Source organism: Heterodontus francisci, chromosome 1 (genome assembly GCF_036365525.1).
Source record: "Heterodontus francisci isolate sHetFra1 chromosome 1, sHetFra1.hap1, whole genome shotgun sequence".
NCBI classification, from domain to species: Eukaryota; Metazoa; Chordata; class Chondrichthyes; order Heterodontiformes; family Heterodontidae; genus Heterodontus; species Heterodontus francisci.
The window spans coordinates 79,650,016-79,666,714 of NC_090371.1; the positions used below are offsets into that span (position 1 = coordinate 79,650,016).

At 46.8% G+C, this 16,699-nt stretch overlaps 1 protein-coding gene across 1 annotated transcript in view; it reads right to left on the reverse strand.

Annotated features, from left to right (window-relative positions):
• The window catches only part of npr2 (natriuretic peptide receptor 2), a 244,287-nt gene that overhangs the window by 25,544 nt on the left and 202,044 nt on the right, over nucleotides 1-16,699 (reverse strand). Inside the window, exon 19 of the mRNA XM_068032500.1 lies at nucleotides 9,345-9,519. Within this exon, the coding sequence (XP_067888601.1) occupies nucleotides 9,345-9,519 (175 nt within the window). The remainder of the gene's footprint in view (nucleotides 1-9,344; nucleotides 9,520-16,699) is intronic.

Consider the following 16,699-nt stretch of genomic DNA (forward strand, 5'->3'; position numbering starts at 1 on the left):
TCCTGACCAGATTGTGTCAGACAATAGACCACAGTTTGCAAATGAATACTTCACACAAGGACGGATTTCAACACCTTAAAAGTTCCCCTCGTTACACTCAATCGAATGGTAAAGCGGAGCGAGGTGTACAAACTATTAAATCACTGCTGAAGAAGAATGAAGATCTTCCAACTGTACTATTGAATTATCGATCCACTCCATGGTTATGTGGACTTTCATTTTCAGAGCGGTTGATGGGGAGGAAGCTAAAAACTCAACTTCCTATTCTACCCAGAAAACTACTTCCGGGACTAGACGTACAAGGCTACAAAAAAGTGCAAGACAGAGAGAGGTCTGACAGGAACCAGCAAGCTCGCAATTACAATAAGAGATTTCATATCAGAAACCTACCATTGTGAAAGGATGGAAAGAATGTATGGATACGAGATCTAGGAACTGAAAGTAGAGTCATCCAGAGAGATGAAGTTCCTCTGAGATCTTATGTAGTCCACACTCCCGAAGGTACTATACACCGAAATAGGAGAATCCTTATCCCTATTCCTCAAACACAACAACTAATCATATATCTGGAGGAACCAAATGATGATCAAGAAACTCAGAGCCAACAGGATACTACAAACATTGGTCAAGGCCATCCAAGTCGTTGAACAAGACTTTCAAGAAAGACTACAGATCTTCCAAGTCTGATAAGAAAACGATCAGGGAGATTCATGAAGCCTCCTGCCAGAATTTTTTTTAAATTCATTCATGGGATGTGGGCGACGCTGGCTAGGCCAGCATTTATTGCCCATCCCTAATTGCCCTTGAGAAGGTGGTGGTGAGCTGCCTTCTTGAACCACTGCAGTCCATGTGAGGTAGGTATACACACAGTGCTGTTAGGAAGGGAGTTCCAAGATTTTGAACCAGCGACAGTGAAGGAACGGCGATATAGTTCCAAGTCAGGATGGTGTGTGACTTGGAGGGGAACTTGCAGGTGGTGGTGTTCCCATGTATTTGCTACCCTTGTCCTTCAAGTTGGTAGAGGTCTGGAAGGTGTTGTCGAAGGAGCCTTGGTGCATTGCTGCAGTGCATCTTGTAGATGGTACACACTGCTGCCACTGTGCGTCGGTGGTGGAGAGAGTGAATGTTTGCAGATGGGGTGCCAATCAAGCGGGCTGCTTTGTCCTAGATGGTGTCGAGCTTCTTGAGTGTTGTTGGAGCTGCACCCATCCAGGCAAGTGGAGAGTATTCCATCACACTCCTGACTTGTGCCTTGTGGACAGGTTTTGGGGAGTCAGGAGGTGAGTTACTCCTCTCAGGATTCCTAGCCTCTGACCTGCTCTTGTTGCCACGGTATTTATATGGCTACTCCAGTTCAGTTTCTGGTCAATGGTAGCCCCTAGGATGTTGATAATGGGGGATTCAGCAATGGTAATGCCGTTGAATGTCAAGGGGAGATGGTTAGATTCTCTCTTGTTGGAGATGGTCATTGCCTGGCACTTGTGTGGCGCGAATGTTACTTGCCACTTATCAGCCCAAGCCTGGATATTGTCCAGGTCTTGCTGCATTTCTACACGGACTGCTTCAGTATCTGAGGAGTCACGAATGGTGCTGAACATTGTGCAATCATCAGCGAACATCCCCACTTCTGACCTTATGATTGAAGGAAGGTCATTGATGAAGCAGCTGAAGATGGTTGGGCCAAGGACACTACCCTGAGGAACTCCTGCAGTGATGTCCTGGAGCTGAGATGATTGACCTCCAACAACCACAACCATCTTCATTTGCGCTAGGTATAACTCCAGCCAGTGGAGGGCTTTCCCCCTGATTCCCATTGACCTCAGTTTTGCTAAGGCTCCTTGATGCCATACTCTATCAAATGCTGCCTTGATGTCAAGGGCAGTCACTCTCACCTCACCTCTTGTGTTCAGCCCTTTTGTCCATGTTTGAACCAAGGCTGTAGTGAGGTCAGGAGCTGAGTGGCCCTGGCGGAACCCAAACTGAGCGTCACTGAGCAGGTTATTGCTAAGCAGGTGCCGCTTGATGGCACTGTTGATGACACCTTCCATCACTTTACTGATGATTGAGAGTAGGCTGATGGGGCGGTAATTGGCCGGGTTGGACTTGTCCTGCTTTTTGTGTACAGGACGTACCTGGGCAATTTTCCCACATTGCAGGGTAGATGCCAGTGTTGTAGCTGTACTGGAACAGCGTGGCTAGGGGCGCGGCAAGTTCTGGAGCACAGGTCTCCAGTACTATTGACGGAATATTGTCAGGACCCATAGCCTTTGCAGTATCCAGTGCCTTCAGTTGTTTCTTGATATCACGCAGAGTGAATCGAATTGGCTGAAGTCTGGCATCTGTGATGCTGGGGACTTCAGCAGGAGGCCGAGATGGATCATCAACTCGGCACTTCTGGCTGAAGATTGTTGCAAATGCTTCAGCCGCATCCTTCGCGCTGATGTGCTGGACTCCCCCATCATTGAGGATGGGGATATTTGTGGAGCCACCTCCTCCAGTTAGTTGTTTAATTGTCCACCACCATTCATGGCTGGATGTGCTAGGACTGCAGAGCTTAGATCTGATCCGTTGGTTATGGGATCGCTTCGCTCTGTCTATCGCATGCTGCTTATGCAGTTTGGCATGCAGATAGTCCTGTGTTGTTGCTTCAGCAGGTTGACACCTCATTATGAGGTATGCCTGGTGCTGCTCCTGGCATGCCCTCCTGCACTCTTCATTGAACCAGGGTTGGTCTCCTGGCTTGATGGTGATGGTAGAGTGGGGGATATGCCGGGCCATGAGGTTACAGATTGTGGTTGAGTACAATTCTGCTGCTGATGGCCCACAGCGCCTCATGGATGCCCAGTTTTGCATTGCTAGATCTGTTCGAAATCTATCCCATTTAGCACGGTGATTGTGCCACACAACACGATAGACGGTATCCTCAATGTGAAGGCGGGACTTCGTCTCCACAAGGTCTGTGCGGTGGTCACTCCTCCCAATACAGTCATAGACAGAAGCATCTGCAGCAGGCAGATTGGTGAGGACGAGGTCAAGTATGTTTTTCCCTCGTGTTGGTTCCCCCACCACCTGCCGCAGACCCAGTCTAGCAGCTATGTCCTTTAGGACTTGGCCAGCTCGGTCAGTAGTGGTGCTACCGAGCCACTCCTGGTGATGGACATTGAAGTCCCCCACCCAGAGTACATTTTGTGTCCTCGCCACCCTCAGTGCTTCCTCCAAGTGGTGTTCAACATGGAGGAGTACTGACTCATCAGCTGAGGGAGAGCGATAGGTGGTAATCAGTAGGAGGTTACCTTGCCCATGTTTGACCTGATGCCATGAGACTTCATGGGGTCTGGAGTCAATGTTGAGGACTCCCAGGGCAACTTCCTCCCTACTGTATACCACCGTGCCACCACCTCTGGTGGGTCTGTCCTGCCGGTGGGACAGGACATACCCGGGGATGGTGATGGCAGTGTCTGGGACATTGTCTGTAAGGTATGATTCTGTGAGTGTGACTATGTCAGGCTGTTGCTTGACTGGTCTGTGGGACAGCTCTCCCAACTTTGGCCCCCAGATGTTAGTAAGGAGGGCTTTGCAGGGTCGACAGGGCTGGGTTTGCCTTTGTCGTTTCCGGTGCCTAGGTCGATGCCGGGTGGTCCGTCCGGTTTCATTCCTTTTTATTGACTTCGTAGCGGTTAGGTACAACTGAGTGGCTTGCTGGGCCATTTCAGAGGGCATTTAAGAGTTAACCACATTGCTGTGGGGCTGGAGTCACGTGTAGGCTTGACCAGGTAAGGACATATATACATATAAAAATATATATGGTGATGTAGTATAAGGGTCTGAAAGGGTTAATGTTTGAGGCAGTGAGAGTGACCCCTCCCACTGTGGTGATGCTGATGTAATAGTCACATGGGTATTCGGCTTAGAACAAGCTAGAGGTTTCATGAGAAGTGCTGGCTGGATGTGCTTAATGAGCGTGTAAATAGTTATGTATATAAAATAAACGAGATTCTCGGAAGACCGCCATCATTAACAACGAGCTCAGTAGACTCAATGTGGACATTGCAGCACTTCAGGAGACTCGCCTCCCCGCGAGTGGCTCTCTAGCAGAGCAAGACTACACCTTCTTCTGGCAGGGCAGGGATCCTGAAGAACCAAGACAGCATGGAGTGGGCTTCGCCATCAGAAACTCCTTGCTCAGCATGATAGAGCCTCCCTCAAATGGCTCGGAACGCATACTGTCCATCCGACTGCTCACCACCTCTGGTCCAGTACACCTACTCAGCATCTATGCTCCAACACTCTGTTCCGCACCTGAAGCTAAAGACCAGTTCTATGAACAACTCCATAACATCATTAGCAGCATCCCCAACACCGAACACCTATTCCTGCTGGGGGACTTTAATGCCAGGGTTGGGGCCGACCATGACTCATGGCCCTCCTGCCTTGAGCGCTATGGCGTTGGAAGGATGAATGAGAACGGGCAGAGACTGCTTGAGTTGTGTACCTATCATAACCTCTGCATCACCAACTCGTTCTTTCACACTAAACCCTGTCACCAGGTTTCATGGAGGCACCCAAGATCACGTCGTTGGCACCAGCTAGACCTCATTGTCACAAGGCGAGCCGCCTTAAACAGTGTTCAAATCACACGCAGCTTCCACAGTGCGGACTGCGACACCGACCACTCCCTGGTGTGCAGCAAGGTTAGACTCAGACCAAAGAAGTTGCATCATTCCAAGCAGAAGGGCCACCCGCGCATCAACACGAGCAGAATTTCTCACCCACAGCTGTTACAAAAATTTCTAAATTCACTTGTAACAGCCCTTCAAAACACTCCCACAGGGGATGCTGAGACCAAGTGGGCCCACATCAGAGACGCCATCTATGAGTCAGCTTTGACCACCTACGGCAAAAGTGCGAAGAGAAATGCAGACTGGTTTCAATCTCATAATGAAGAGCTGGAACCTGTCATAGCCGCTAAGCGCATTGCACTTTTGAACTACAAGAAAGCCCCCAGCGATTTAACATCCGCAGCACTTAAAGCAGCCAGAAGTACTGCACAAAGAACGGCTAGGCGTTGCGCAAACGACTACTGGCAACACCTATGCAGTCATATTCAGCTGGCCTCAGACACCGGAAACATCAGAGGAATGTATGATGGCATGAAGAGAGCTCTTGGGCCAACCATCAAGAAGATCACCCCCCTCAAATCTAAATCGGGGGACATAATCACTGACCAACGCAAACAGATGGACCGCTGGGTTGAGCACTACCTAGAACTGTACTCCAGGGAGAATGCTGTCACTGAGACTGCCCTCAATGCAGCCCAGCCTCTACCAGTCATGGATGAGCTGGACATACAGCCAACCAAATCGGAACTCAGTGATGCCATTGATTCCCTAGCCAGCGGAAAAGCCCCTGGGAAGGACAGCATTACCCCTGAAATAATCAAGAGTGCCAAGCCTGCTATACTCTCAGCACTACATGAACTGCTATGCCTGTGCTGGGACGAGGGAGCAGTACCCCAGGACATGCGCGATGCCAACATCATCACCCTCTATAAAAACAAAGGTGACCGCGGTGACTGCAACAACTACCGTGGAATCTCCCTGCTCAGCATAGTGGGGAAAGTCTTTGCTCGAGTCGCTCTGAACAGGCTCCAGAAGCTGGCCGAGCGCGTCTACCCTGAGGCACAGTGTGGCTTTCGTGCAGAGAGATCGACTATTGACATGCTGTTCTCCCTTCGTCAGATACAGGAGAAATGCCGTGAACAACAGATGCCCCTCTACATTGCTTTCATTGATCTCACCAAAGCCTTTGACCTCGTCAGCAGACGTGGTCTCTTCAGACTACTAGAAAAGATCGGATGTCCACCAAAGCTACTAAGTATCATCACCTCATTCCATGACAATATGAAAGGCACAATTCAACATGGTGGCTCCTCATCAGAGCCCTTTCCTATCCTGAGTGGTGTGAAACAGGGCTGTGTTCTCGCACCCACACTTTTTGGGATTTTCTTCTCCCTGCTGCTTTCACATGCGTTCAAATCCTCTGAAGAAGGAATTTTCCTCCACACAAGATCAGGGGGCAGGTTGTTCAACCTTGCCCGTCTAAGAGCGAAGTCCAAAGTACGGAAAGTCCTCATCAGAGAACTCCTCTTTGCTGACGATGCTGCTTTAACATCTCACACTGAAGAATGCCTGCAGAGTCTCATCGACAGGTTTGCGTCTGCCTGCAATGAATTTGGCCTAACCATCAGCCTCAAGAAAACGAACATCATGGGGCAGGATGTCAGAAATGCTCCATCCATCAATATTGGCGACCACGCTCTGGAAGTGGTTCAAGAGTTCACCTACCTAGGCTCAACTATCACCAGTAACCTGTCTCTAGATGCAGAAATCAACAAGCGCATGGGTAAGGCTTCCACTGCTATGTCCAGACTGGCCAAGAGAGTGTGGGAAAATGGCGCACTGACACGGAACACAAAAGTCCGAGTGTATCAGGCCTGTGTCCTCAGTACCTTGCTCTACGGCAGCGAGGCCTGGACAACGTATGCCAGCCAAGAGCGACGTCTCAATTCATTCCATCTTCGCTGCCTTCGGAGAATACTTGGCATCAGGTGGCAGGACTATATCTCCAACACAGAAGTCCTTGAAGCGGCCAACACCCCCAGCTTATACACACTACTGAGTCAGCGGCGCTTGAGATGGCTTGGCCATGTGAGCCGCATGGAAGATGGCAGGATCCCCAAAGACACATTGTACAGCGAGCTCGCCACTGGTATCAGACCCACCGGCCGTCCATGTCTCCGTTATAAAGACGTCTGCAAACGCGACATGAAATCGTGTGACATTGATCACAAGTCGTGGGAGTCAGTTGCCAGCATTCGCCAGAGCTGGCGGGCAGCCATAAAGACAGGGCTAAATTGTGGCGAGTCGAAGAGACTTAGTAGTTGGCAGGAAAAAAGACAGAGGCGCAAGGGGAGAGCCTACTGTGCAACAGCCCCAACAAACAAATTTCTCTGCAGCACCTGTGGAAGAGCCTGTCACTCCAGAATTGGCCTTTATAGCCACTCCAGGCGCTGCTTCACAAACCACTGACCACCTCCAGGCGCGTATCCATTGTCTCTCGAGATAAGGAGGCCCAAAAGGAACTCCTTAGCCATACAAATACTCCGAGACATCTGTAAACAATGCTCAAACTACACTAACAACAATGTATAACACACTCTCGTGTCATATTCTGGTTGATCAGAACATCATCTATGGGACCTAGAACTCCATCCAATCCTTCTCGGATGTTTGACTTTGTCCTCTGGAAGATTTCTGGCACTGATCTGATGCCAAAGGGCAGTCTGTAGAAGCAAATCCTCCCAAATTGAATAGTAAAGGTTGTGAGCAACCTTTGTTGCCAAAAAACAGCATTTACATCCAGCTTTGTGAAGATTGAACTCTTTCCCAATTTAGCTAAGCATTCGTCCACACACGGCATAGGGTGAACTTCGCATTCAACTGCTTTGTTCAGCTGCGTAAGCTCAATGCAAATTCTGATAGATGCATTGGGTTTTGGCACCAGGACCATCCCCAAGCACTAGCTTGTTGGTTCTGTCACAGGTGAAATAACTCCCTTCTTCAACATAGTCAATTTCCTTCTTTACTTTTGGCAAGAGTGGATTAGGAACTTTTCTGGTTGTAAACAGGCACACTGGCTTCACGTCTAGCCACAGTTATGTGGTATGCTGTCTTCAGATTTTCTAGTCCTGTGAACAGCTGTGCGAATTCAGTTCTGAAGTTTTTTGGCTGATATTCTCAGCTTTCCACGTTCCTCTACTCTGCAAATCAGATACAAATCAGTACAGGCCTTCCTGCTCAAAAGTGAGCAACTCTGGTTCTGAATCACATGGAATGTTTCTGTGATTTCTTTTTCTTGATATTGGAGGGTTGCCTTCAGTTCTCCTATAACCTTGAGTTCTATCCCTCCCGGCCCAGATAGTTTTTTGCATGATGGCTGAAGAGAGCTTCCCTCTAATCATGGTTCAGAATCAGAAAGACTGAAGCTGCTGCACCAGTGTCTCACTTAAAGTATGTCTTGTTTCCCTCTCCTAGGATCTCAGCAATTCAACAGCTTCTGCTTGATTCAAGGATCTCTCCAAGGAAAGGCCTCAATATCATGGATAGTGTCACCTTTCGAAGGCTTCACTTTGTGTGTATTCTGTTCAGGCTTCTTGCTTTGGCACACAGCCTGGAAGTTGCCCTCTTTCCGCATAAATGGCATTCGGCCTCTTTGGCAGAGCAGTTTTCCAGCCTGTGTTTTTCTCTGCCACACCAATTACAATTAGCTTGGGCTGTTGATGTACGCTCTTCCTGTCTCCCCTGCTTTTTTCCAACAGCTTTCTCTTTTTTATATTTGATATACTCTACTAAGTCAGCTGCTTTTAACATAGGGGTCTTCCTGTCACCTTGAACCACTGATCAGTTCTGTTTCCTGACCTCAGCTTGCCTGCTCAGTTGGATTGCCTTTGCTAAGGTTAGATCATCTCTTGACTGCAAGTGGTCAGATAAGGCATCATCCAAAACTCCCATGATGATCAGTTCATCTTTCAAGCTGCCGCACTCACAGTCCTCAGCAAGTCTATGCAGGTCGTTTATGAATGCATCAACACTTTCCCCTTGACGTTGGGCACATTTGTTAAAGTTAGCCCGCTCAACAATGGTATTCTTTCTCAGATTAAAGTATGTATCGAGTGCTTTGATTACTTCATCGTACGTAGTGTTCTCCTCATCAATACTTTGAGTGATGAGGATATTATCCATACAGTCACCCAGCACATATAACAGCGTACTGACTTGTTCACTGCTCGCCTTCGCAGCGAGGCTAGATACGGTGTGACGTCTGGCAAATCTCCGATACCATTTCAGTCATGCTGCTTGATTGCAGTCTGTGACCTTCTCAAAGCTTTTAGGCAATAGTAGAGACTTTTCTATCATTGTTTTCCACCTGCTGCCACCAGTCTATGACTATAATATTCTTAGTATTGTTAGACTAATGCAGAATACTTAATGAGTTTGCAGAGGTATATGAAACAGGAGCTTTATTGGAACACATCTATACAGCTCTAGCTTACATCTTCCACAAGGCTGTTTGAAAGACCAAATCATGTGATGTTGCATCACTTCCTGTGATGATGTACACAGTATAGGATTAAAATATTAACCAATTAGAATTAACTCATTAACAACCCAATGTCCAATATAACACATTATACTCCAACAATCAGCGCAATTGGATACTAAAATCTATCAAGAAAAGATAAATATTCCCCACAGAGATCTGTGGCTTGGATTAAGGTAATTTACCAGTGTGTATTCCTATTCTTAGCTTCAGCTGGTCATTGGGCCTGTGTCGTATTTTAAATGATTTCACTGCTTCCAGTAACGCTAAGGACATTCTGGCGGTCTCTCGTGCGTGGAGTTTACCATTCCGTACTGGGAGCCCAGACACAACCATATAGGCATCTCCAATTGTTTCTACCTGATAGTGAGAGAACAAACACTGTGTTAATTGGAACTACTTAACATGTGAGATTTCTTATTTTCTATTAATGCAGTAAACTGCAGCATTACAGTTAATGTAGAACCTCTGGCCCTGAAGGTCGATTGGGATTATCCTGATCACTAGTTGCAACTTTGACAGAGAGCAGAACTCCCAGACAATATAGTGCAAATGGCCATTTTCAGCTATTTACACTGTTTCTCCAGGGCTTCTCCCAATTCAGGGTCATTGAACTGTAGAGATTCACAATACAGAAGGAGTCTACTCCTGCTCCTAATTCATATGTTTGTATTGTATGTTCATAGTCCAATCAGCCCATCATCTTGCTCTCTGCTAAAACAATAAAAAACTAATTGCACCGCCCCACGATCTTCCAAAGATCTTGAATGCCTCAAAAATTTTCAAATTTTCTTTTAAAGGTGCAATGGTATCAGCCTCAATGGGCAGAATTTTCCCAGCCAAGTGGAGGTGGGTTCTGGAGCGGCCTGGGTGGTTATGTTTTGGAAATTGATATCAGGTCAGGATCCCGACATGATGTCACCCTCTTCTGATTTCCCCCAGGGTGAGTTGTGAGTCCAGCGGGGAACTGAGGTAATTTAAAAAGGTAAGTAAGTGTGATGGAATATAGGTATAATAGGCTTAATTAGGTAGCATTTAGATATAGTTAACATATTATACCTTTTAGAATTAAAGATTGAATAAATGATCAGTTTTCAAGATTGACTGACATTCCCCTTTAAGAACGTAGAGTCCCTGTTCAAGGTCCCTGTTAGACTAGAATTTCTGTTGTCAGGGATTTGGAAGATAAACACACATATTGAAAGATCCTGTGTGACATCGGTAAGAGGTCGCAATAAACTTAATTAGTTTATGGATTGTTGATGCAGACAGATCAGCTCAAAAGGTTGCTTTAAGGTACCAGAAAAAGGCAATTATAGATAATAAAACAATAAATGGAATAGACTTACAGGAACAAGAGGTCAAGTAAACACAAACCAGATAAATGCTCATAACTTCAAGAACAGAGGATTTCCAGCAAAACATTAAGTGGATTTTAAAAGGAAGAAAAACATACACAGAAAGGTAACACCTATATGCTAAGAGGTTATATGACACCTTAGAAATGGAAGCAAAGAATTAGAAGTGTTGAATTCTTCGAACAATACTTCTCACCCTATGACTTACCCGGGGAATTTAAGTTTACTTTAAATTTTGATGGATTTTTTTTTGTTAGTTGGAGATACAGCACTGAAACAGGCCCTTTGGCCCACAGAGTCTGTGCTGACCAACAACCATCCATTTATACTAATCCGACATGAATCCCATATTCCCTACTACATCCCCACCATTCTCCTACCACCTACCTACACTAGGAGCAATTTACAATGGCCAATTTACCTATCAACCTGCAAGTCTTTGGCTGTGGGATGAAACCAGAGCACTCGGTGGAAACCCACACAGTCACAGGGAGAACTTGCAAACTCCACACAGGCAGTACCCAGAACTGAACCCAGGTCTCTGGAACTGTGAGGCTGCAGTGCTAACCACTGTGCCACTGTGCCACCCCAATATCTAAGATATTTTGCTGTAACATTATCAGGGTTAAACTTTTGGATTCTATATTAGAAATAGCATTATGTGCTACATCTCTTAGTAATATTTGACATTGTGATATACTTTTCAACTTAATAGTGTATTGCATGTTCAACTCTTTAATAAATATATAAAAGTTAATAAATTGTCTCATGTAGTATTCTGTATACAACTACAAGAACCTCCTCTCTGTGTCTTTTTAAGCGGAGAGATACGTATTGAGTTTCCCAGCTCCTTATAATATCTGGGATATTTATGGTTTAGCCATAATTATTAAAAATAGGCTATCTGAAAGATGGTAATATTCTCTGTTAGTTTTTTTTTCTTTGAGGGAAAGCTAGTTCAATACTTTGGACCCTATAAGTGTCTACAAGAATTTGTCTGGTTTGAACTTAATTAGGGGAGATTCATAGGGATGTACTTCTGATTTGGTTCAGTCCCTATAGGGGTTAAAGTTTTAAATCACTTCATAAGAGCCAATTTAATCATGGAATCCTTCTTTTCCAACAGCACGAGTTCCAGATCTTGACTGCAGCTCTCCAGGTTGGAGAAGGTGAGTGTACAGCAGCATTCATCATAGAGTGAGAGTATAAAGGATGAAACCAGCAAGCCTGTGGTTAGCCTTCATGAAAGGCTTGTGCTGACAGGGGCAGTTCTTTCAGCCTTAAATCACTGATTTCATTGCAGATATAAACTTGGTGCAACTTATATCAAGTGCCTTGGATATCACTGAGGGTAATCTCACTTTATCGCCTGTGAAACTTTCCTGCAACATGGGGTCTACATATTCTGTAGTTTGTTGGACTTCTGAGGAGGAGGTGCAGCATGCTCCAGCTCAGCAGCCCCAGCCACAGTGACAGGGGCAGCAAGTCCATGAGCAAGAGCAGCAGCACCTGCCTTCTCCACTACCACAGTCAGCTGGCCAGAATAGAGGGGATGGACACAGGGCTACACCTCGAAGGAGGCGATATCCTCAGCACAGGGTCTATAAGCCAAGGGTCAGCTTTCTCAACCTCTGAAACAGCGGTGCCTCCGGAGGCTCAGGCTCTCGCAGCAGGTCATCGCAGACCTTTGCAACCTCTTGGAAGAAGACCTCTACCCAAGAGGAGTAGGTGGCCACCCACTGCCCCTGACTGTACAGGTGACCACAGGCCTGAATATTTTCACATCCGGGTCCTTACAGGGATCAACTGTTGATATATGTAGGATCTCGTGGTCTGCAGCTCATAACAGAACCAGGCAGGTCACCAATGCATTTTTTGAGAGGGCTTCCAACTGTAATAACTTTAAGAAGGATGAGGTCAGTAAAACCCAGATGGCTGTCAGTTTTGCTGACCTCACAGGATTTTCACAGGTGCAGGGGGTCATAGGGCACCCATGTAGCAATGAAGGTGCTGTCAGAAGAGCCAGGTGTATTTATTAATAGGAAGGGCTTCGACTCCCTTAATGTGCAGCTGTTATGTGACCAACACAAGAGAATAATGCAAGTATGTACCAAGTATCCAAGGAGCTGCCATGACTCATTCATCCTCTAGCAGTCTCAGGTTCTGCAGCTCTTCTCTCCAACAGGCTACATCAGTGGTTGGTTTCTGGGGGACAGAAGGCAACCACTCAAGGCCTGGCTGATGACCCCAGTGAGGAACTCCACCACAGTGGCACAGGAGTGGTACAACAAGTGACAATAGAGCAAGTCGTTGACTTGCTGAAAATGATCTTCTGCTGCTTTGACTGATCTGGAGGCACCCTCGGTATTCCTCAGCAAGGGTGTCCAGGGCTGTGCTGTACCCTGCACAACACGGCACTGCAGAGAGGACTGGAGCTGGTGCCAGAGGAAGGTGGAGAGCACCCAGAGAAGGAGCATCCTACTGTGCCATTGGTGCCAGCAGCCGCAGACCTGCCTGGGAGAAAAGCCCGCGATCACCCCTACCAGACATGCTTCATTTGAGAAGTGTGCTTGGAGCATTGAAAGCTTCTCATTATGATCTCTGTGCAAACAACCACCCCACGCCTCTCCTACCAGCAGCAAACCTGCTCCCTACAGACACCCAGTCACCCATCACATTCACAGCCTTACTTCCTCATTAAGGTGGCTCATGTCATTCACCAGAATGAAACTGACCAGGATCAATGTGGGATCTAACAAGCAGAGGCCATGACAATGAATAGTTCACATGAAACTCATTCTTTATTTCAAAGAAAGAGCAGCAATGGAACAGTAACAATGTAACAAACAGTAACAGCACCCAAGTGATTCCCTTTGTGCAATTAAGACTTTTTCCTTGTACACTTTCCATCATTTCTATGCAGTGCTATCCTGTAGCTTCAGCAGAGCCAGAGTCAGGCTGCTCATTCCCTTGCTCTGACAGATGAGATGCCAGTGGTGATATCCTCTGGGTTTTGCAGTCTGTGAGGGCCCCACCAATGACAGCCCCTCCTGCACCTGTACAGGGACAGGCTCGGTTACCATGGGCACTAGGCAGCTTCTGCGGGTCTGTCAAATGGGGGAGGATAGAGGCGTGAATTAGGGGCGCATTGAGAAGAGCCCCCACTGCCATCAGTCCTTTCTCTATCTTCCCTGATAACCAAGAGCAGGAGATCACTTGGCTGCGTGTGATGTAGCAGTCAGCCTTCTAGGCGATGCTTTGATCGATGCCGTGTAAGCTGGCAGCCATCGTGTGCAAGCCATTGGTGGGGACCAGCATCCACTCGATGATCTGCTGCATCTGCCTCTCCATGATGTTAGTCACTCCTTCAATGGACGTGGTCATCAGCGCAAATCCTTGAGACATCATAGTATTCATGCTAGAGATGGACTCCTCCATTTTCTGTGCAAGAATACACAATGCCTCTGGAAATTCTGACAGAAGCACACACATTTCCCATTGCTGCTCCACAAGAACCTGTGTAGTGTGTGATCCTAGAGGGCCAGCATCTGTGTCCAGCTGAACAAAGCTTGGAGTGTGATGTGCCCTCCAATGGGGTCGCTTCATTGCTGTCCCTGTCTCGACCACCTGCTCCTGCTCACATCTGATATGCTCCTCACCATGTGCCACCCTATCTAACTGAGAAGCTGGACCCACCGAGGGGTGTGTATCTGCATTGGTGGAGGGTGCACAGGAGTCATGTGACAGTGTATCTTCAGAGTGCTGGTCCTCCTCTGAGGACTCCTTGGCCTCCTCCCTCAACCTCTCCACCAGCACCAATAATGCACGTGTTGGAGATGAAATACATGAGTTAGTGCTGAACTTAGGCGAAATAGGGTTCCAAGCTAGCGTAGTGCAGATCATGATATTAATTTATTGTTGACAGTTAAGAGCCAAGTGACAATGTAATAGCTAATATTGTCACCAGGTCTCTCGACCACCCCCATCTCTCCATCAGCAACGGCCTGCGCTGGTGCCACCCTGCTGATCTCCAGTGCGTCCACCTCCATTGCGGTCAGGATGGCCATGACTGTCCCCGATTCTCCGATTCCCCGATTTTCTGTCTCTCCCTGGAGTTGTGGGCTCTCTTCTCCTGCAGTGTGAAAAGGCAGAGAGTTAGGGATGTGAGGAATTAACAAGTTGATTGCTGAGGATGGAGGGTAAACATTGAGGAGAGTGAGGAAGGGAGCAAGAGAGCAATAGGTTGTGAGTGAGTGTTAGTGCTGCCTGTTGAGATGAAGCTTTGAGGAGGCAGCTGGAGAGAAAGGAGTGTGTTTGACAGCAATGTGTGTTGTCAGAGGAGTGCTGTACAGGAGAATGCTAGGGAAGTGAGAGAGTGATGGATACCAGCTGAGAGTTGCAGGACACTCACCTTCCAGACCTCATGAGGTCATTAAACCTTTTCCAGCACTGGATCTAGGTCCTCAGTTCAGCTACTTCAGCTACTGACAGCCTCAACAACTTGCAGCCACACCTGCTTGGTGAGATTGGTTGGCCACCTACTGCTGTCCTCAGGGAAGAGGACTTCTATCCGTGCCCTCACTGCATGAATCATCACCTCCAGGGACAAGTCTTTGACCGGTGGGGGGTGGGGGGGAGGGGGTAACCTTTCCACATCTTCCATCCATGCTGCAGGTCTTTCCTCTCTCACACTGGATTGTTTCCTGCAAACACTGCTGCCATTGTGAGCCCTGCCAGCGCCCCTTTAAACAGCGATCCTTCATTGCTGCTTTAGGAGTATCATCCTCCCCGTCCTTCTTGATTGGTCGGGGATCCCTAAGATGAGATAGTAATTTGTTTGCTCTGGGAAAGAGGAATGGCCGGGTGCACAAATCAGTAAGTCACGTTCCTGACCTGAAAATGGTCCCGCTGTTCCAGCAGGGACTAAAGTGAAAAGATTCCACCCAACAACTTCCTGTGGCAAAGCATTTTCCTGTTCCTGCAACCCCCTCTGCAAATAATTTCTTGTAAACTCTCTCTCTTAGGAACAATCCCTTGTTAATCTCTCCCCAATCAGAATAATCACTCTCTATTTATTGTATTAAAACTTCTCATAATTTTATAATAATCATAAACTACAAAACTGAAAGACAGAAATCGACCAACTGGTCTATCAAGCCTGCCCATATTACCATGGCGTAACTTCCACACACCACTTCCCCCATCCATGCCATTCCCCGACCTCGACACCAACAATTTCCTGGGAGATGGGTAACAAAGGATGGACCAAAGATTGTCATTTTCATCATGCATATTCTATAAAAATCCCCTTACAGTACTGGAGTCATCGAATTATACAGTAGTCCAGCACACAATGAGGTCATTCACCCCATTCAGTCTGCTTTGCCACAGGGAGTGGTTGAGGTGAAGAGTAACGTACCTTTTAGGGAAAAATAGATACGTTTTTGAGGGATTCAAGGACTTTAAGAGAGCATAGGGAATTGTGATTAGCTTTTTTTTTAGTGGAGCAGCAGCTGATGGGCTGAATGGACTCCTTCTGTACTGTAAACCACTACAGTTCAATTGCTCTGAACTGACAGAAACCCTGGAGAATCAATGTGAACAGCTAAAATATGGTCACTTGCACTGTATTGTGGTTTCCTGTGGGTTGGTAATTTCTTTAATAATATTACAAGATGTTAAGTAGTAGATATTATTGATGTTGTGATTGTGTAATGATGTCACATAACAAGTCAATACATTTCAAAGAAGGAACTGAAAGTATTATTGGTATTTCTGAGACATGAAATATACAAAGGCTTTTTTTTTGTTTTTCTTTTGACAAATCCAGCAAAATTAAGTTAATTGAACAACAATTTTCTCCATACTACCAGTGAAGATAATAACTCATGCTAGGGTATAGCTCTGTCATTGCTATAGCCCTGCAACACCTTCCCCAAGTCGCATTCCTTATGGTTTGCCGGGATTTTATGCTTGTGACGGAGGTTTCGCCATCCAGACAAAGTGACACTGAAAAGTTTGCGTCGCCTCTTCTCCAGAAGGCCGCCGAATCTAATGTCAGTCAAGCACTTAAGTGGACACCGGTGGGCCTTCCATGGGATCAAGGACCACGTCACCGGAAGTCCTGCCATCGGAAAGCTGCCAGGCAATCAGAGGCTGGCAGCTCTTCCACTGAGCGCCAT